At 36.1% G+C, this 18,398-nt stretch overlaps 1 protein-coding gene across 1 annotated transcript; it reads right to left on the bottom strand.

Annotated features, from left to right (window-relative positions):
- Window positions 1-210: 210 nt before the first annotated feature.
- On the bottom strand, window positions 211-17,926 carry Plscr5 (phospholipid scramblase family member 5). Its single transcript, XM_028866062.2, has 6 exons — window positions 17,680-17,926; window positions 12,564-12,748; window positions 5,892-5,934; window positions 4,802-5,022; window positions 2,935-3,096; window positions 211-554 (listed from the first exon to the last, which is right to left on the bottom strand). The coding sequence occupies exons 1-6, from the start codon at window positions 17,690-17,692 to the stop codon at window positions 378-380; spliced, it is 801 nt and encodes a 266-aa protein (XP_028721895.2). The 5' UTR covers window positions 17,693-17,926; the 3' UTR covers window positions 211-377.
- Window positions 17,927-18,398: the final 472 nt, after the last annotated feature.

Below are 18,398 nucleotides of genomic sequence, written 5' to 3'. Positions count from 1 at the left end.
GATTCTAAGCAACAACAAAAGGAAAAGGAAAATGTTGGTTTATTAGAGAGAGAGAGAGAGAGAGAGAGAGAGAGAGAGAGAGAGAGAGAGAGAGAGAGAGAGAGAGAGAAACCCATAGGCTTCTGTGAGTTCAAAATGCTCATAATGGGGGAGACCTGAGGCAGGAGCTAGTCAAGCATTTTGGCAAAGGTGTTACTTGTCTCCTGTGTTATCAGCCGTAGTGAAATATAAACCTCTAAATTCTGATTTCCAAAGGACGATGACCCTATCTTAAACTGCCTTCTTTGTGTAAAGCGTGTTCTGTAGGTCAAGATTGTATGGAGGAGAATTAGCACTATACAGTTCTGGTATGTAAGGACAAAATCCATCCATGCAGCTTAGACCAAACTTACAAAGAGAAAGCAAGCGCCAATCATTGCTGCTTTGAGTGTCACATCGAGATCTGCAGGAACATGTATCCCAAAGTTGTCAGCATTTGTGAACACATTATTGACAAATCCAGACCAGTACTTGGAAATCTTCCCAATCGTAAGCTTTTCGTCCACAGTTTTCACCTTTGAAAAGAAAAATAAGAGGTAGGAGCTTTGCAGATAAACAGAGATAGTTGACATTTCTCAGCATGTTTCTTTCAGGATGAATTTGAGCTGCTGTATTATTTGCCATATCCAAAAGGCAGCTCTATGGTGTTTGTTCCTGTGTGGACATTTACCCCCACAGTGCTCAAGAGTTTCAGACTGCCACAGTTTGTAGACCATTATAAATTTTTTCCCTTTTAGTTTTATATGCAGATGGAATAAATAATTAAGGCTAGACAACCACAAGATGGCAGCAGGTACATCTTTTAGTTATGTAGCTAAGCCTGAAGGTACCTGTTTTTTAAACCTGAATTTACTATCATAAAATATGTGTATGAACAACATATATACTCTGTGTGTGCATGTGTATGTACACACACATATTAAAAATATTATTTGGATGAATTAAAGCATTTTATAGGTATAGTTCATAAACTTTAAACATTTATTAACTATGTAATTATTAAAGCTTTTAAACATAATACATTGTCAAGCTACACTTATATGTTACAATCAGTCATTTGTCAACACTTTCCCTTCTAACTAATGATAAGCATTAGAAATCACTTTGAGCTAGTGTATAAACAAGAGATTGAGATGAGTCTGACCTTGAAGTCTACTAAGCCCATTGAGTGAGGGATCTACATCTGATTCCATCAACTATGTATTTATTTATCCTGTTTATCATTATAACACTTATTTAATATAGTTTCTTTTTCCATGTGGTGATAGAAAATAGAAAATAGAGGTTTCTTAGGACATAGCTATAGCATGGAAACTAAACCCAGATGTTCAAATCTCATCAGTCATATTAAGAAGCCATGTAGCTAGGTGGTGGTGGCACACCCCTTTGATCCTAGCACTCAGGAGGCAGAAGCACTAGGATCTGAGTTCGAGACCAAATCCAGCCTGGTCTATAGAGCAAGTTCCAGGACAGCTGGGACTACACAGAGAAACCCTGTCTTGAAAAACTAAAAACAAAAAATCAAAACCAAAAGAACCCAAAAAGGCTACATCACACGCTTTCTCAATTCTAGGCCTAGGACAAATCACTTAACAAAGTCTGTGTTCTCAGTATGTATAGGTTCCTCCAGAAGTCTGGAAAACATATCTGGGTGGGATGCATACAAATAAAAAAAAACAGATGCTTTAAAAGCTAATGGTTTTATTAAACACTGCCTATAATGTATGTTTACAATAATCTGTTCAGAGAGCATATTGTTGCTGCAGGTTAAATTTGCAATGGCCCATTTTAATATTCAGTTCCAGAAACCTGAGAGTACATGATGGTACAATCTTACAAATTCAGTTTTATATAGTGACACTCTAGTGGAGTATGTTCTGAAATGAGACCTGAATGGGGTTAAATGTCCATCAAGCAGACCCACAAGAAAGGGCATAGATAATTTTGGTGATCAAAAAAACATATTCACTCTGTCCCATTTGTGCTTTTAATTTCCTATGAATCAACCTCATCAAACATAGGGTTACTATGATTGTTAATAATCACAACATATTGGTTATCTAAAAATCACAATACTATCTCTCTTTTTCTATATATAAAGCTTGATGTTCAAAGGTTCAGAGGCTAAAGTTAAAAATAACAAGACATTCACTCCTTTAGGTAAGGATGTATAATAGTTTATCTATTGTATTTAGCAAATATGTCAAGAAGTTTAATTTTATATCTCTCATTTTCATTTGTTAAAGTTTCTTTGAAGAGCATGTGCGGTGATCTATGACAGATAAAATGGCCAAGGCCAGTACATTGTCAGAGCATTATTTTGGCTAAAAACCCATGGATTTAGAATCTCTGGAGTAACGGCTATTATTATTGACATGGAAACAAGATTTATGAGAATATTGCACTAATATGCAATTCTTTTCTTTTTTCTTTTTTTGGTTTTTCGAGACAAGGTTTCTCTGTGTAGTTTTGGTGCCTGTCCTGGATCTCACTCTGTAGACCAAGCTGGCCTTGAACTCATAGAGATCCACCTGGCTCTGCCTCCTGAGTGCTGGGATTAAAGGTGTGCGCCACACTGCCCGGCCTAATACGCAATTCTTAAAATGTATTTAAGGGATACATCATGATTTTTTTTAATTAAAGATTTTTTAAAATGTACATTGGGGTTTTGCCTGCATGTATTTCTGGGTAAGGATGCCTGATCCCCTAGAAATGTAGTTTCAGACAGTTGTGAAGTGCCTTGTGGGTACTGGGAATTGAACCCCAGTCCTTTGGAAGAGCACCCAGTGCTTTTAATCACTGAGTCATCTCTCCAGCCCCATGATTTGGATATTTTATAAACTGAATTATGATTCAAGAAATCAGGACCTAAGCAAAACTCTGTCATTTTCATACCTCGAAGTCCACATCACCAAAACAGCCACAGGTTGCACAAGGACCAACAATTTTCAAAATATCTTCCTTGTTTGCATTTTGGATTGTGAATTTGGGTTGAAAGGGGTCCCACTTCTGTGAAACATAACCAACTATAGTACCAGGAGGGGCTTGGATTTCTAGCTGTAAGAGAAAATAGTAAAAAATGAGATTTTTCTAAGGTTATTGTGTATCAATCATATAAGAATGTCAACTTATATCTACACAATATTTGTTGTGAAATAACTGATATATTATAAGAGTCATAAATATATATTGTTTGGCTGGTCAGTGGTGGCACACGCCTTTAATCCCAGCAATCAGGAGGCAGAGCCAGGTGGATCTCTGTGAGTTCGAGGCCAGCCTGGTCTACAGAGCGAGTTTCAGGACAGGCACTAAAACTACATGGAGAGAAACCCTGTCTCAAAAAACATATATATATATATATATATATATATATATATATATATATATATATATGATGAAAATTGGTGTTTTCTTTTGACATTTTGTGTTTTGTCATGGGAATGGTTAAGAGTTCATTACACTGATCTGTTTAGCAATTTCCTCTAAACACCTTGGTTTCCTTGGCATGGTTACCATTTCATATTATCTGTAACAGTGAGGGAATTATAACTTTTTAGCATGGACAAACTCAGTAATCACTTCTCAGTTGTAGCCATAACACATAACTATTTTAGACATTATTTTAGCATTTGTGTGTAAGCCAAATAAAATCCTTTTGTAAGATATTTTGGAGAGGGGGCAAATAGAAAATGTTTCTTTTGAAATAAACAAGTTATCTACCTATTTATATCATTTTTTACCTCATACTAAATTTATCATCTTGTGTATATGTCTGCAATGTTCTTGGATAGTATACATATATTCATATATATATACATATATATATAGTGTATTATATAAAGTGTATTTTGGATATATATGACTTATTTAAGATGAAAAGTGGTGTTTTCTTTTGACACTTTGTATTTTATCATGGAAATGATAAGGATTCATTTCACTGATATGCTTAGCACTTCCCCAGATTTTTTATATATATGTATTTATTCATATATATGTGACATACATATATAGTCATGTATGGCCTATGTCTACATATGGCATATGTAGTAAAAATACAGAAATTCACTCTTTCCCACATGTGCTTTTAACTTGATATGAATCAACCTTGTGAAATCTATATAATGATATAAATATATATAATGTCTTAGATATTAGAACACACACACACACACATATATATGTATATACTTCTAATCTGCAGAATAGAGAGTGAAACAATATTCTAGTTCACAGAGACATCATATCAAATTGAGTAGAAAATTATTATAGCTCTAATAACAATGACAACCAATTATGGTTTAAAATAAAATAGTTGAGCAACATCACTCTTTTTCATACCATGAGTTTATTGAATGTGCAAATGGTGTTATTCTGAGCAGAATAACATCCAGGGAAGATAACATATTAGAAGAGGCTAAGTGTCATGGCACCTCCTAGGCATTGCTACTGTCAGAAAAGATGACAGTATTTGTGTAACAGGAACCTGTAGATATTATAATTACTTGGCTAATATACTAGTTCAGGAGGCTATGTATCATTTGTAGGATGCAACGGATTCCCTTTACTATTTAATCCAATGCAAGCTACCACAATTATGGGTTACAAGTGGAAAAAGTGCCTAACCAAATCTTCATGTTTCCTTATCCTGAAAGGGAAGATATAAATTCAAACAACCATTAGGTTGACTCTCTCATAGCTCCAGATAAATGCCACTTAAAGGAATAATCTTAAAAAGGAAAGATGCTCAGAGGCAGTGACCAACCTCTTGTAGGTAGCAAGGGCACCAGCAGCTGTTACACCTTAGGGGCCTGTTCACTGTAATCACCTCTCGACCCGAGTTGTCTGTGATCCTCAGGGTGCAGGCTCTCAGTGTGGAACACACATTGCGGTTAAAACAGATGCTTTCCTCCACTGCAAAGTAAATTCTTTGTCCCAAGCCGTTTTTGATCTCATATTTGTTGGAAGTCTCAGTGCCGAGTATCACTATCAGAAAACACATCATATAAAGACATGGAATCGCCACTTGTCAAAAGTAAAAGAGTATGAGGAGAACATAGAGTTGCTGCAGAATTGCTGATAGTCTTATCTTCATACACTCTTTCCAGGCTCTAAACTCTGAAGACTCAGCCTCAGAAGTCAAAGCAAGATCTGAAAACAAAACTAACAACTTAACTAATTTTTATTCTAGAACTATGAACAAGTATGTTGTGACATCATTCAACCAATGAACAGATTGTGTAAGGAAGAATTTATTACTCAAATAATAATCCTATTATTCTTCTGCAAGTAATTGGGACAATTTACAGTGTTATTTTTTCCTGTATTTAAAATGCCCTTTAACATCCACAGTAGTGGTGCAGGCCAACTTCTTCAGTTCTGACATATTTTGACATAACATAGGATCTTATAAACAGGAAACACTCAAGCAGTTTGAAATTATTAATCATGCTTACACACATTTATCTATTGATAAGTTGTGTGCCTATTTTATTGAGTCAGTTGTGAAGCAATAAAACAGTAGCATTTGTGTTGATGAAATTTTAATATGCTCTCAAGTGTGATTCCTCTTCTCAGAATGTTAAGAAATTTCAATGATTAATATCCATGGGATATTAATTACTTTGTCACTTTCAGATTAATTTTATTGCAGTTTGGATGTCACTGTTATGAAAGACTTGCTTTTATACTTATAGTTGTGCTTAAACTAATGAATTTAATTTTGGTTTAAAAAACAGGTCAAGCAATCATTTGATCTTTCCATCCATTGTTTATAATATTTTAGATGTAAAGAAACTTCTGAACAGTAAAGCCTTTTCAGTAGTTTTAATAAACACAGAATCTGATGTACTTACTCCCGAGAAGTTCCACCTGCTGATGGATGATTATCAGGTCCAACTGCAATAGGATCATACAAAGGAAGTGAAAACCATTCTGCCACAGCCCTTGCTATTCAACAGGAAATTTGTCATTTTCATTAAAAAGTTTCGAACATTCACAATTTATAAGGCAAGACTCAGCCACAGGAATGAAAGCACACTCTGAGAAGAAAATTATTTAATTTTTATTCTGGATCTATGAACAAACATGTACTGTATTTCAACTACAGAACAAATTTGGTAAGGAAGAATTTATTACTCAAATAATTACCCTATAATTCCTCTCTGAGGCTATGTCTCGCTTACAGGATGCATGACCTCTCTTCACAAAATGTTATTGTTCAACTAATAATTTATAGAACTCTTAAAATTCCAAGTCAGAATAGTCAAGAACAAGAAAAGCGACAGTGTTTACGCTAACTCTGTGATAATGAGAAAAATAGGTGATACGTCAAACAGTACATTTAGGATATTTTTAAATAACCTGTGAATAATAACATAGACAACATTTTAAAATGTCCCAAGATTTCTTGTGAGGAAATGAACCCAGATGAATATTGGGCATCCAGCTTCTCCCAGTGCCTGTATATTCACGACTCTGTCAGTTGGCACCATGCTCCTCTCAGGGAGGAAATACCTGTAAGCTGGAAAATGACATTTTATAAATAGTTCTTATTCTTCTTCAGGCCAGGGAAAACAAAACTTTCAGGGAAAACAAAACTTTTAGACACCCACAGAACGTCAACTGAAGCAGAATAAGTGTTCCGTTACCAAATATCTGCCACAGCATTTGGGCTAGGTAATTAAAAAGAAATTATGCAAGTCAAATTGCAGTTTACAAATTTATTTGATACAGTGTGTGTTTGGGTGCATGATGTATGCTGCACATACCACAGTGCCCATCTAATAGTGAGAGGATATATTTTAGCGTTGTTTCTCTTCTTCTCCTTTATGTAGATGCTGGGAATGGAGCTCATGTTTCCAGGCTTGCAGAACCCTTACCCCACTAGCCATCTTAGCAGCCCATATATTACCTTTGCAAAGGAAATATAAAATACAAGATTTAGAACAGCTTCTTTTTTTTATTGTTGTTGTTGTTTAATCAGCACTCATAGACCTACTAAAGCCAAATCATGAGCCTTGACTGAGCTGCTGATCACCGCATTTCTAATGCTTTGTTTTTAAACCCATCTTGACGTTGTTTTCACTGTATTCTCTATTCATATATGTAAATAACGCAGGAATCTTTAAACCAAGGCAATTTTTCATAAACTTTGGTATTGATTGTAAATCTACAATTTCAGGAAATTTGAAGCTCTATTTTTTCTTTCATTTTTCTTGTATATCCTCAGGTGAGGTAAACATTTTCTCTTATTGTCTTATCACTGATGGAGAACTACAATGTAGCCTCTTTTTAAAATCACCAATACTTTTTACAGAAGTCATTTTATGACTTGAGATATTCTAAAATCATATTAGCACTCAAAGCAAGGCATCTTGAAGTGGAGTAAGTTTTTGAGGGTATCACATTACTTCTGTCATCTTGCAGAAAAATGGAGATTTTCTTTGTGGGCAAGGAAGTGGGGAAACTTCAGAAAGAATGTGGTTATTAGCTCTGAGAAGAGTTAAATTAGGGATTAGCACTGAGGTCAGGGATAAGGTGTCTGATGGAGCTGATTTTTTTTCTGTGTCCCGCCTGGCCCATGGTCAGGACAAATGTTTCCCACTTGCGTCCCCCAAGTAAACACACAGAGGCTTATATTAATTAAAACTGTATGGCCTAATGGCTCAGACTTCTTGCTAGCTAGATCTTACATTTTAAATTAACCCATTTCTATAAATCTATACCTTGCCATATGGCTTGTGGCTTACCAGTATCTTTACATCGTGTTTCCTCTGTGTCAGGCTCATGACTTGTGACTCAACCTTCCTGTTCCCAGAATACTCCTCTCTCTTTGTCTCGCCTATACTTCCTGCCTGGCTACTGGCCAATCAGCACTGTATTTATTAACCAATCAGAGCAATACATTCACAGCATACAGAGTGATATCCATAGCAGTCTGAGTTTAAGGTCTTTGAATATTGGTGTCATGGATCCAGTTTTAGTCCTAAAATTTGAAGCTATGTAGATCTACTCCACAGAGAAAAGGGAAGCTGTGTCTCTAATTTCCAACACCAACAGATATTAGCTGAATGATGCCCATAAAGTATTTGTTGTTCTATAGATTTTAGTATATTGTCTTACTGTATAGTCAAAAAATAAATAAATAAAAGCCCCAACTATATCTAGATGGATACCCCAGGAAATTAGGGATTTGCACTAGTCACAGAGCATGCAGATGGCCACCCATCCTATTCTACTGGTGTGGCTAACCTAACTTTAGGAACAAGGGAAACAATTCCCAAATGACACCATGACTTACAACACCCTGCTTTCTTCTCTCTCACACTTTTGTCATCCTCTGTAAGAAAAAGTGTGTGGTATTGTGTTCCCCAAAACATTGTGCACCCTAATAAACTTATCTGGGGTCAGAGACAGGACAGCCACTAGATACAAAGGCCAGAAAATGGTGGCACACACACCTTTAATCCTAGCATTCTAGAGGCAGAAATCCATGTGTTCAAGGGTACAGCCAAGCATGGTGACTCATGCCTTTAATCCCAGGGAGTGATGGTAGAAAGGAAAGATATATAAGGCGTGAAGACCAGAAACTAGAAGCATTTGTCTGGTTAAGCATTTGGCTGGTTAAGCTTTTAGGTTTGAGCAGCACAGTTCAGCTGAGAGCCATTTGGATATGAGGACACAGAGGCTTCCAGTCTGAGGAAACAAGATCAGCTGAGAAGTTGGCCAGGTGAGGTTAGCTGTGGCTTGTTCTGTCTCTCTGATATTCCAGTGTACACCCCAATACCTGGCTCAGGTTTGATTTATTAATAAGAACTTTTAAGATTCCTGCTACAAAAGTGAACTGATCTCTGTCTGTGGGCAAGTCCCCTGCTTTTGACAGTGCTGATTTGACTACTGCAATTTCCTTTCCATAGTCCTGAGCCCACTAATAACCTGTCTTAAATGGACCCTTTCCATTGTCTCCTGCTGGCTGATGGACTAGGAGTCAGCAGAAATTTTAAATAGACTAAAATATACATTCAGATATCAGGACAAATAAAGTGATTTTCAAATACTGGGACAATGAAAACATTGTGGCAGTTTTGAATATATAACTTAAAAATAAATTTAAAAAGAAGATTACAAGCATTGATTTCATTGAATGCATTTAAAAACAAATGGAATGTTTATATGTGATTTTATCACTGTGTTGATAACTAAGTTTTAATATTTATACTCTGATGCTACAGGATTAAATATTAGTCACTATTGTGAATGTGTACATTTAATCTAGAAGGTATCTACTAGCTTCTCCTTAGATTTATCCTACTATATATACATATGTTTATTTTCAAATTGTTTGACATAGTTTTCTTGAGAGTGAGTGGATAGAATTTATTTACAAATAATATTGTACGAGTTTAAATAACCATCTCATTTTTAACATAGAAAGATTTTTCTTATATTTTCTGATTTATTTCTTGAATTATGCAGTATTTCCAAATATTCATAGTTTTAACTAGTTCTTATGTCTTTCAGTTGAAAGTTATCACACGCAAAGTCTTTTAACAGAAATTCTCTTACAGAATTAAGTGAAATACATAGAGCCTTCACATCTACATGCTAGCGTCTTTGATACAGAAGGGTACTCTGCACTCTATCAAAGGGGAAATATAAACACCAGTCCAACCACAAACCCTTTGATCTACAAAGGTGTCCTGCCTTTAAAATTTGCTAGTAATGGTGGCACATAGCCTGTGGAAGTAACCAGCCAGTATGTGATTTGACTTAGGCTCATTCCATGAGGTGGACTGAAAAATGACACTACCTGGGTGACCAAAAACCTGAGACTAGATATCCCAGGGATCTATAGTAAAAATAAATACTATTGTTCTTAAAAAAAAGTGTAGCAATAAAGTGACTCATAAAGGCATTCAACTATACTCATAGATCAGTTCCTTACTCAGTCATCAGAAGATCTTCCTCCTGCAGCAGATGGGAACAAATACAGAAAAGACCCACAGCCAGACATGCAGAGAGGGAGAGATCTTGGAACACCCCACCCTAAATGGATGTCTCCATCAAATCCCTCCCTTCACGCCTCAGGGAACCCTACTGAAGAGGAGGCAGAAAGAGTTTAAGAGCAAAAGGGGATGGAGGACACCAAGAAAACAAGGCCCTCTAAACCAACATGCTTAAAAACATGAACTCACAGAGACTAAGGCGGCATACACAGGGCCTGCATGGGTCTGCACCAGATGGTGCCCTAGAGCTGAAAAGAGAGCTAGACACATGTCCCCATCCCTAACCCAGAAGCAATCACCAACTGATAATCACTTGCAAATGAAAATCGAATTTTGTCCAAGGGAGTCTCACTGGGGAAACAAACTACTCTTAAAGGTAGGCTGCATGCCCAGCAGTAGATGGCCAAAAGAAAATGAATTCAATGGCATCTTTGGAGGTTACTTGACACACAATGTAGTGTCAGGGCTTTTCCTTTAAAAAAAAGTTATATATTTTTAATTTATGTGTGTGTGTGTGTGTGTGTGTGTGTGTGTGTGTGTGTGTGTCTGTGTGTGTGTGATTTTCCTTCTCTCTTTTTAACCTTACAAGTCCTTGGCATATGTATTATGGCTTCCACTTTAATGTTTTTATGAAATTCCTGAGTGTGTCAATGAGTGGATCTTTGTTTCTTGTGCCATCTCTTGGGCTCTTTTTCCTTCTGTTTGTTTGTTTTGTCCAATTCCTATGCGATAGTTTTTGTTTTATCTTATGATATTATATTCATTTTATTGTTATCCCTTAGAATCCTGTTTATTTTCTAATAAAAGACAGAAAGAAGTGGATTGAGAATAGAGGGGAAGGGGAGTGGGATTTGGAGGAGAAGAGGATGGGGAAACTGTTTTCAGGATATATTATGTGAAGAAAAAAGTATATTTTCAATAAAAGAAAAAACAGTTAACACATACCAAGTCATTTAACAGACGTGCTCTTACAGACTTACATGAAATACTTTTGAAATCCCTGCTTATCTTTCTATATGTATACAGTCTAAAGTAAACCCAGTCTTTTGATACAAAATGAGTAAGTTATTGCCTTTAGAAGTAAAATGTAAACAATTTATGGCATATTTTGTTTTCTGAAAAAATATTAACAAAGATGTGTTTTTAGAATATGTACTGCATTTAAAACTGAAGCTCATGAGTCCTTCTGTCTATTTATTGAAGGTTAGAGCATGCATTCACGTCAAGCATCTGGCCACGGTGTGTCATCATTCATGGGTGGAAGAAGAATATGTGATGACCATATGTGATCATCAAACCTCAGCCCTCTGGCGCTGGTATATCACTTTTATATTTGGCAAAACCTTGTCTGACAACGCTCCCAAACAGCTTGCAGCAGTTAATCAACTCTAGCCAGCTATTACAGCTGATCCTTTTTGCAGATGGAAGATGGGAGGTTAGCTTCTCCAGCTCCTTTTCGTAGCTCCCTGAGCCCGCCAGTCTCTATAGAACATTTGTCTGCCAGTGGGCTTCTGGGGAAGGCATCTGCAATTATAAACATTTTCCCAGGAACATATGCTACAGGCAGCTTAGGCCCTATCAGGCATAACAGAAATCTCTTGTACCTTAAGGGAATTAACACAGAGATTTGATTTTGATAAAAGAGATAGACTTTATGTTTGAAGGAATGCCAAACAAGTGAGTATGGCAGCAGATGTGCTGACATCTCAATATTAGTGTTAGAGTGTTTCTAATCTTGGGTAGGATAATGTGCTAAAATAACAGTAACACATCCACATCTGAAGAGCGATTTCTATTTGTTTGCCACAGGATAAAGTTATTACAAGGCTTGAAGTGCTGTCCATCCTGCCATGAACAGCAATGGTACCTAATAGTATGCTATGATCATCCAAGCAGGTTGGCCTGGGGACCCAGGAACATCGGAAGACAGTACTGTGGCCTTGGTAACTCGTTTTCCCTTGGTCTTTCACATTGCTTTTGAGATCTGTTGAAAAGTCTCAACCCCTTGCAGAAGTCTCCATGAATGCCTTCTCCCTTAAAGATGAGTATTTTCTTGGCTTTTGGGCCATGCTTTGCACTATTTAGTCAACATTTTTTGTTTGATCATTAACTAATAATAAAATGTTTGAGTGACGGGGCTAGGTTTAATGCTTCTTCTGCACGTTGAATATACAAGTGCTCAATAAATGTTTAATTAATAGCTGTAGGTGGCCTGGTCTGATAATTCCTGGAGAATTTCTGTCTCCCCACCTTGAGCAATGAGCAGAAGGTAGATAAACGTGCTAAATGGCAAAGTCAAAACTATTTAGTCTCATTACTCTGTCAAGTAAATATGGACAGATAGCAATAGCATAGAATAAAATTCTATCTAAATAACAAAAGTAAATAAAGTCAGTACTTTATAACTTCACGATTTGTAATGCATTCTGTACTCCATTAAACTATTGGTTTAAAGACAAGAAACTGAGTTTAATTGTTTTTAAAGGGAACACACTAGTGGAAATGGAAAGAAGTGCAAACCTGGCTTAAATATTCTAGCCCAGGGGGAAGACTGGTTGTTGGCAGGAAACTGCTTGGCTGAGGGGCATCCGACTGCTGCCTTGCTTGTTTCCTGGGATGGGAAGAAGCTGCTCGAGAGTGTTGATCTGGATTTATGACTTCAGGAAGAAAACCAGGCAGACCTCCAGGCTTTTGATTCTGTGAATCTGCAAGACAATGGATATCTTATTTTTTTAATGAAATGTATTTTTTTTTATTTTTGAAGGAATGCAGCATTCTCTCTCTCTCTCTCTCTCTCTCTCTCTCTCTCTCTCTCTCTCTCTCTCTTTTTAGATTTATTTATTTATTTTATGTACAAGTGCTCTACTTGCAATGTACACCTTTATGCCAGAAGAGGGCATCTGATCCCACTAGAGATGGTTGTGAGCCACCATGTGGTTGCTGGGAATTGAACTCAGAACCTCTGAAAGAGCAGCCAGTGCTCTAAACTGCTGAGCCATTCCTCCAGCCCAAGAATGGATATCTTTATGTGTGTTACAATTTAGGTTTTGTTTGCTTTTATTTATTCTTTCTTTTTTTTTCTTTTTGATTTAGATGGAAGTTTGTTCCTTGATTGATGTGTCTCTAATTTTAGTGCATTTCCTTTGTTTTCACTACTCTGTATCACCACTACTTGACTTCTCAGCCAGAGAAAAAGGAATGTAGAAGAATGCTGGTAGTCGTGAGAAAAAGTTGAATAACTCGGCTTAAATAATTGGCCTGGAGATACATTGCATGTGTAAATATGTTTGTGTATAAGTGCAAGTAACACCTGTTCAAAAAGATGAGAAAGCATAGATCACAAAAGCAAAATAAATGGTAATAGACCCTAGATAGTCTGTACTCATAAAAGGATAGCCTTAGACTTGAATTTTTTCCTTGGGATTTTGACCACCTTTTAAGTCATGGTTTCCTTTCTTTGAATATTATGGGGCTACCTTGTACTTTACGAAGACGCTTTGTCTAATTTATTAGTCATAGTATTATAGCCCAGTTTAATTGAATGGATCTCATATTTCAGCCTTCATCAGAACCACCTGGGGTGGGGACCTATCAAAATGGGTGTTGGGCCTCTCTCCAGTGATTGATTCAGAAACTGGGGTGGGAGGCTTGCAAAGTTGCATTTGATAAGATCTCAGGTAAAGCTAATAGTCCTAGTGGTATGAGGATATGCTCTGCAAACTCACTGTTAAACTGAGTAAGCTTAAAGAAGCTCACAATTTATCTGTGAGTGTCATAGCATAATTTTGGAATTGTATAAAGGTCACTCTGTTAGTTTAGAGATATCAACTGATATCAATATTACTGCCAAGTAAATATGCTTCTATTTCAGTCATCTCACATTGAACTCTGGAGGCTTCCTATTTATTGTGTATTAGTCTATGGATGTTATGCATAAGCCCCAAGCAGGAATATCTTTAAAATTATAAATGATAGCTTTCTACTAGTTTCCCTATTCCATTCTCAGAACTATCCTGTGTTGTTTCCTTCATTAAATGCTAAGTTTTCCCCATAGACTATCAGTGTTCATGCTTTTCATCCTCATAGAGTACCAAGGTTCTTTTTTTTAAATGTGAATAAATTTAAGTGGTTTATCAAAGTTGTGTTGCTTTAGCTTAGCTGTTGATTCACAAGAAAGTGAATGACCAAGTTTTTTTTTTTTTTTTTTTTTTTTAAACTATAGCAGGGTTCATTATGAAAGCAAGCACAGTTAAGCATCACATTGTTTAACATTAGTATTTTCTGAGAATATGTCAATCATTAGGTGATTCACTGATGTGTAAAGGTCATGGAGTATGTTTAAAAGCTAAACAGACTCTAGCATTATTAGGAAACAGCATTTTATAGACCATGGTCTTTTTGCCTCATCACAGACTGAAATGTTGTTAAAAAACATGTATATGAATGAGACAAAAGAATTGGTTCTGGATTCATACAAAGAATAAATTTATAACAGCTGTATAAGATTTGAGCAATTGCTCTCACTGATCATATAGTAAAATTGGGATGCTATATAAATACTTAATATAAATTACAGTCATCTTATTTCTACAAGAATAGCCAGATTTATGAAAGTTTTTGTGTGTTTGAGGTATTTTTCTGTATCTTGAAATCACAAATACAGTTTAAAAATGTACTGGGATTCTTTCTAAGATAATAAACTCCCATCATTAAGAAAACCCAAGCACAGTCGGAACAGGGATGAAGGAACACAGATGAATGGCCCTTCGGACAAAGGAATAAATTGATTCTAGTAATGACGAGCTTGTTAAGCTTGTGCATACAGTAAGTGTTAATGAGGGGCAATTGCCAGATGACTCATTTATTTATTTACCCCTAAGGTTGTAGGAACTGGCTGGGTTTATATTAATATTGATGTCGGTTACTAAGTTTGCATTTGTCTGTGGCATTTGAGATCTGTCCAGGACTTGCTTGAGGATTAAACAAATGAAGAAACTTGTCCTTTGGCCCTCTGTAAGAGAACTTGTAAGTGATAAGGCTACAGCAGTTGGCTTCCCACAAAGATTCCCCCAGAACTACTGTGATCTTGGGAGCAGACCCAAAAAAGGGAAAGGGATAACTCCTCTTCTTCTTAGGAAAAGACACTGGAAGGGAATTCCAAGAGGGAACCCCAAGATCAGGAAGACAAAATGAAACTGTCTTAAAATCAGAGGGGCGCTACCACCAGAGAAACAGCTGGAAAACAGCTAATGCAACAAACACCTCTTCCAACCTCAGTGCCCAAAACAGCTGTCATCCTCATTTTTCAGAAAACAAAACCAAAAGCAAAGTAGTGGCAAAATCATGATCTAGAAAATATTATGTCATAAACAAAGTGTGTGATGGTAGCTCATATCACCATAGAGAGGTATGGTTATTGGCCAGAAAGGGAACATTGTCAGCTGCTAGAAGCATTCCATATCTTGCTCTTGGTGGTGGTTACATGAATATATCTTTGTTTAAGAAAATCGTGAGACCTGTGTTTGGTGTTTGTTATGAACATGCAAAATTCCACAATAAAAGTGTGGTTAATTAATAACAAAAGTTGTTAGACTATTACATTATCTCTATTGTCATTTTCTTTTTTAAAACATTGGTAAATTACTCCAAGTTTATCTTGTAAACTATGCTGCATTAACACACCACAGTAAGTTATTAAACGTCTGGAAAGGGGCTACATATATCCCTGACCGGGGCTACTAGGTTTCTGACCTAACAGCAGGTCCAGAGAATGCCTTCCCATGCATTTATTTTTACCAAGTGAAGAGGTTCCAGATGATATCCATTTCTTTGATCTATAGCATTCAGTTCAGGCTGTCTTGGACTTGTCTATAAAATGCCCCATTAACCTGGCGTCTCTGAGGAGATACTATCTGACAACACAGTTTCATAGGCCAAAGACCACTATGAAGTTCTGGTCATATCTTTAAATATTTCTGAAAAATGTATCCTCAAACATATTTTAGGCAAAAATGAGATAAGGCGATTGCTCAAACAAGATTTCCTATTTAAATGATACCTTCCTGTCACTTTGATTTTATATTAAATGTTCTATCTGAGCCATGGGCTTAATGCTTTTAGCTGGTCATAGGGATGCCCGTTTTTGTCTTAAAGTTTGTCTCTAGGTTTCATGTATGTTTAAGTCACAAATACAGTCCTTTTCATTACTGAACATTATGTCTTTTTGGAAGATTAATCATAATATTCCTTTCCAGTCACATTTTCTTCAAAGAACCATACCACCAGATGAATAAGAAACTCCTTTGAATTGCTATCTGGCTTTGAATTTCTATCTACTCTTTTAAAAATGTATAACTAAACCATCAATATTTTACACACTCTGCAACTCTTCCCCTTCCAGGCCACTCTGTTGCTGCTCTTAATTTACAAAACGAGAGGCATTTGGACCGTGGTTGTGCCAGTCTTCCAGAAACGTTTCTCAAGGTTTGTGTTTGTTTGTCTTCAAGTAGAGACTGTTATGCACACATACAGTAAAATTCAATAGTTTTCTCTTCCTGATGTATTTTATAATCTGTCTCTAAGCTTTCCCAAGGATTCTCAGACCTATACTAAATAAGAATGAAAAACACAAAGACTGCTTAATTTGTTTAATAGGTGTCAGAGATGTGTTTATGAAGCAAACAAGATTATATTCACAGTATTTGTATTTAACCATCTATTTAGATATTTAGGAGAGTTTACATTTGTAGAGTCATCTCATTTGTGAAGAGTTTTAAATGCTTCCCTAAATTCCACAAATCAAACTTCTTCATTCTGAAACTTTTTATTATAGTGTAGAGTTTAATAGTGATTTATTTTGATAATTGAATAAAATGGATTATAATTTGATTTTTAGAAATATTTTTTTCTGTGATTGTGTCTTATTATCCCTGACAAAACCTTATATCTCATCTTTTGACATCTGTCTTAATTAAAACAAATGTTTCAACAGTTTTAGGGTTCTGAGTGAAACTGTATACCCTTTTCTCCTACTGTTCCTAATAGATCTGCTTGCTTAAATTGGACAATTTGATCCCTTTGATTGATTTTTTATGAGGAATTTACTACCAAAGTATTCTTAAAATATTTTAAGCTTATAAAGTATAATATTTAGTTTGACTACATCAAGTTGAGGCTTCACTGACGTTCCGTTCTTCATTGGGTTGTGTGCCACATGGCTTTGAACAACAGATGAGCAATTACAAATGTTGGAATAACATTTTTAGCTGTCTATGTAGAATCTTTCCTTTGGATTCATTTAAATTTGGATTTTCTTTCCATTAATGGGTTTAAATTAAATATTTCCATTCTCAATTTTGCTTTACAGCGTCTCTAATTTGCTATGTTTGCATTCACAGCAGTGAAAAAACATTTTTACATCAGAACTTTTTACATTCTTTTGACTAAAATGTGTGTGTATTTTAAGTTAGGACAAAGTAAACCTTGGAGTAAAATAATTCAAATTCCAGTGCTTAAGAGCAATAAATAACAGTTTTTAAAGTAACAACCTCACTGGTTATAATACTTCAAGAGCCATACACATGTAGTTATAATGTGTATAAGGGCCTATTTAGTTGCTGACTAGGTTTTCTCTTACCTTTAGAGGCCATGGCAGTCTGAGTACTTCTTCAAAGGCAGCCAGGTGAAAAGGCTTTTCCTGTTTCAACACACAGAGAACAGAGTGAATAAAACTCCCGACACTTGCTGTCTGCCTCATGCCAGCTTACAGACAACAGAAACACAGTGCCTCGCTGGTTCTAGAGTGTTTGATTTTATCTTTTGGACAATAGGGGGAGATGAAGCCATTACCCAAGGTGAAAAAAAGGCCTACTTGGAAAAAGTCATATAACTCGGTGGCTAAAAGAGCTACTTAAAAATAACAAAGAGAAAGGAAAAAACATTCATGTCATTGTGCTGCCGCTTAGGTGTGTGGTATGTTTTGAAATCGGATGTGGTCTGTTACGTTCTCAGAGTCAGAGGCTGTGTAAGTCATCCTATCACCTGGGAGGCTGTCACAGATGGAAACACAATTCTTTTTATGTTCAAATGTTTGAGCCACATTCTTTCTTATTTTGTTGTGCGATTTCTGTCCAACTCACACCCCACAAACAAACACAAACAAAAAAGACAAAAAAGGATGCATTCCCCACCTCTCATGCAGATACATATTTTTTTTTTTAATTTTCAGGTGTAAATTAAATGTGATTAATCATGAGGATCAGGAAACACGATGTTTCAGTAGCTTCACAGAGCTAAGCAAAGCCTACACATAGTTCACTCATCATGTACTGAAAATGAAATCTCGTCCCTAAAGAG

The sequence above is a fragment of the Peromyscus leucopus genome, chromosome 7 (genome assembly GCF_004664715.2).
Source record: "Peromyscus leucopus breed LL Stock chromosome 7, UCI_PerLeu_2.1, whole genome shotgun sequence".
Classification (NCBI taxonomy): domain Eukaryota; kingdom Metazoa; phylum Chordata; class Mammalia; order Rodentia; family Cricetidae; genus Peromyscus; species Peromyscus leucopus.
This window is presented reverse-complemented; position numbering and strand designations above follow the sequence as displayed.

Excerpts from the sequence above, each read along its gene's own strand:
- Plscr5 (XM_028866062.2), bottom strand. Across the intron at positions 5,935-12,563 it reads GGCTAGAATATTTAAGCCAG|TTGGACCTGATAATCATCCA; the intron begins GTTTGCACTTCT and ends ATCCTATTGCAG. Across the intron at positions 555-2,934 it reads TTGGTGATGTGGACTTCGAG|GTGAAAACTGTGGACGAAAA; the intron begins GTATGAAAATGA and ends TTCTTTTCAAAG.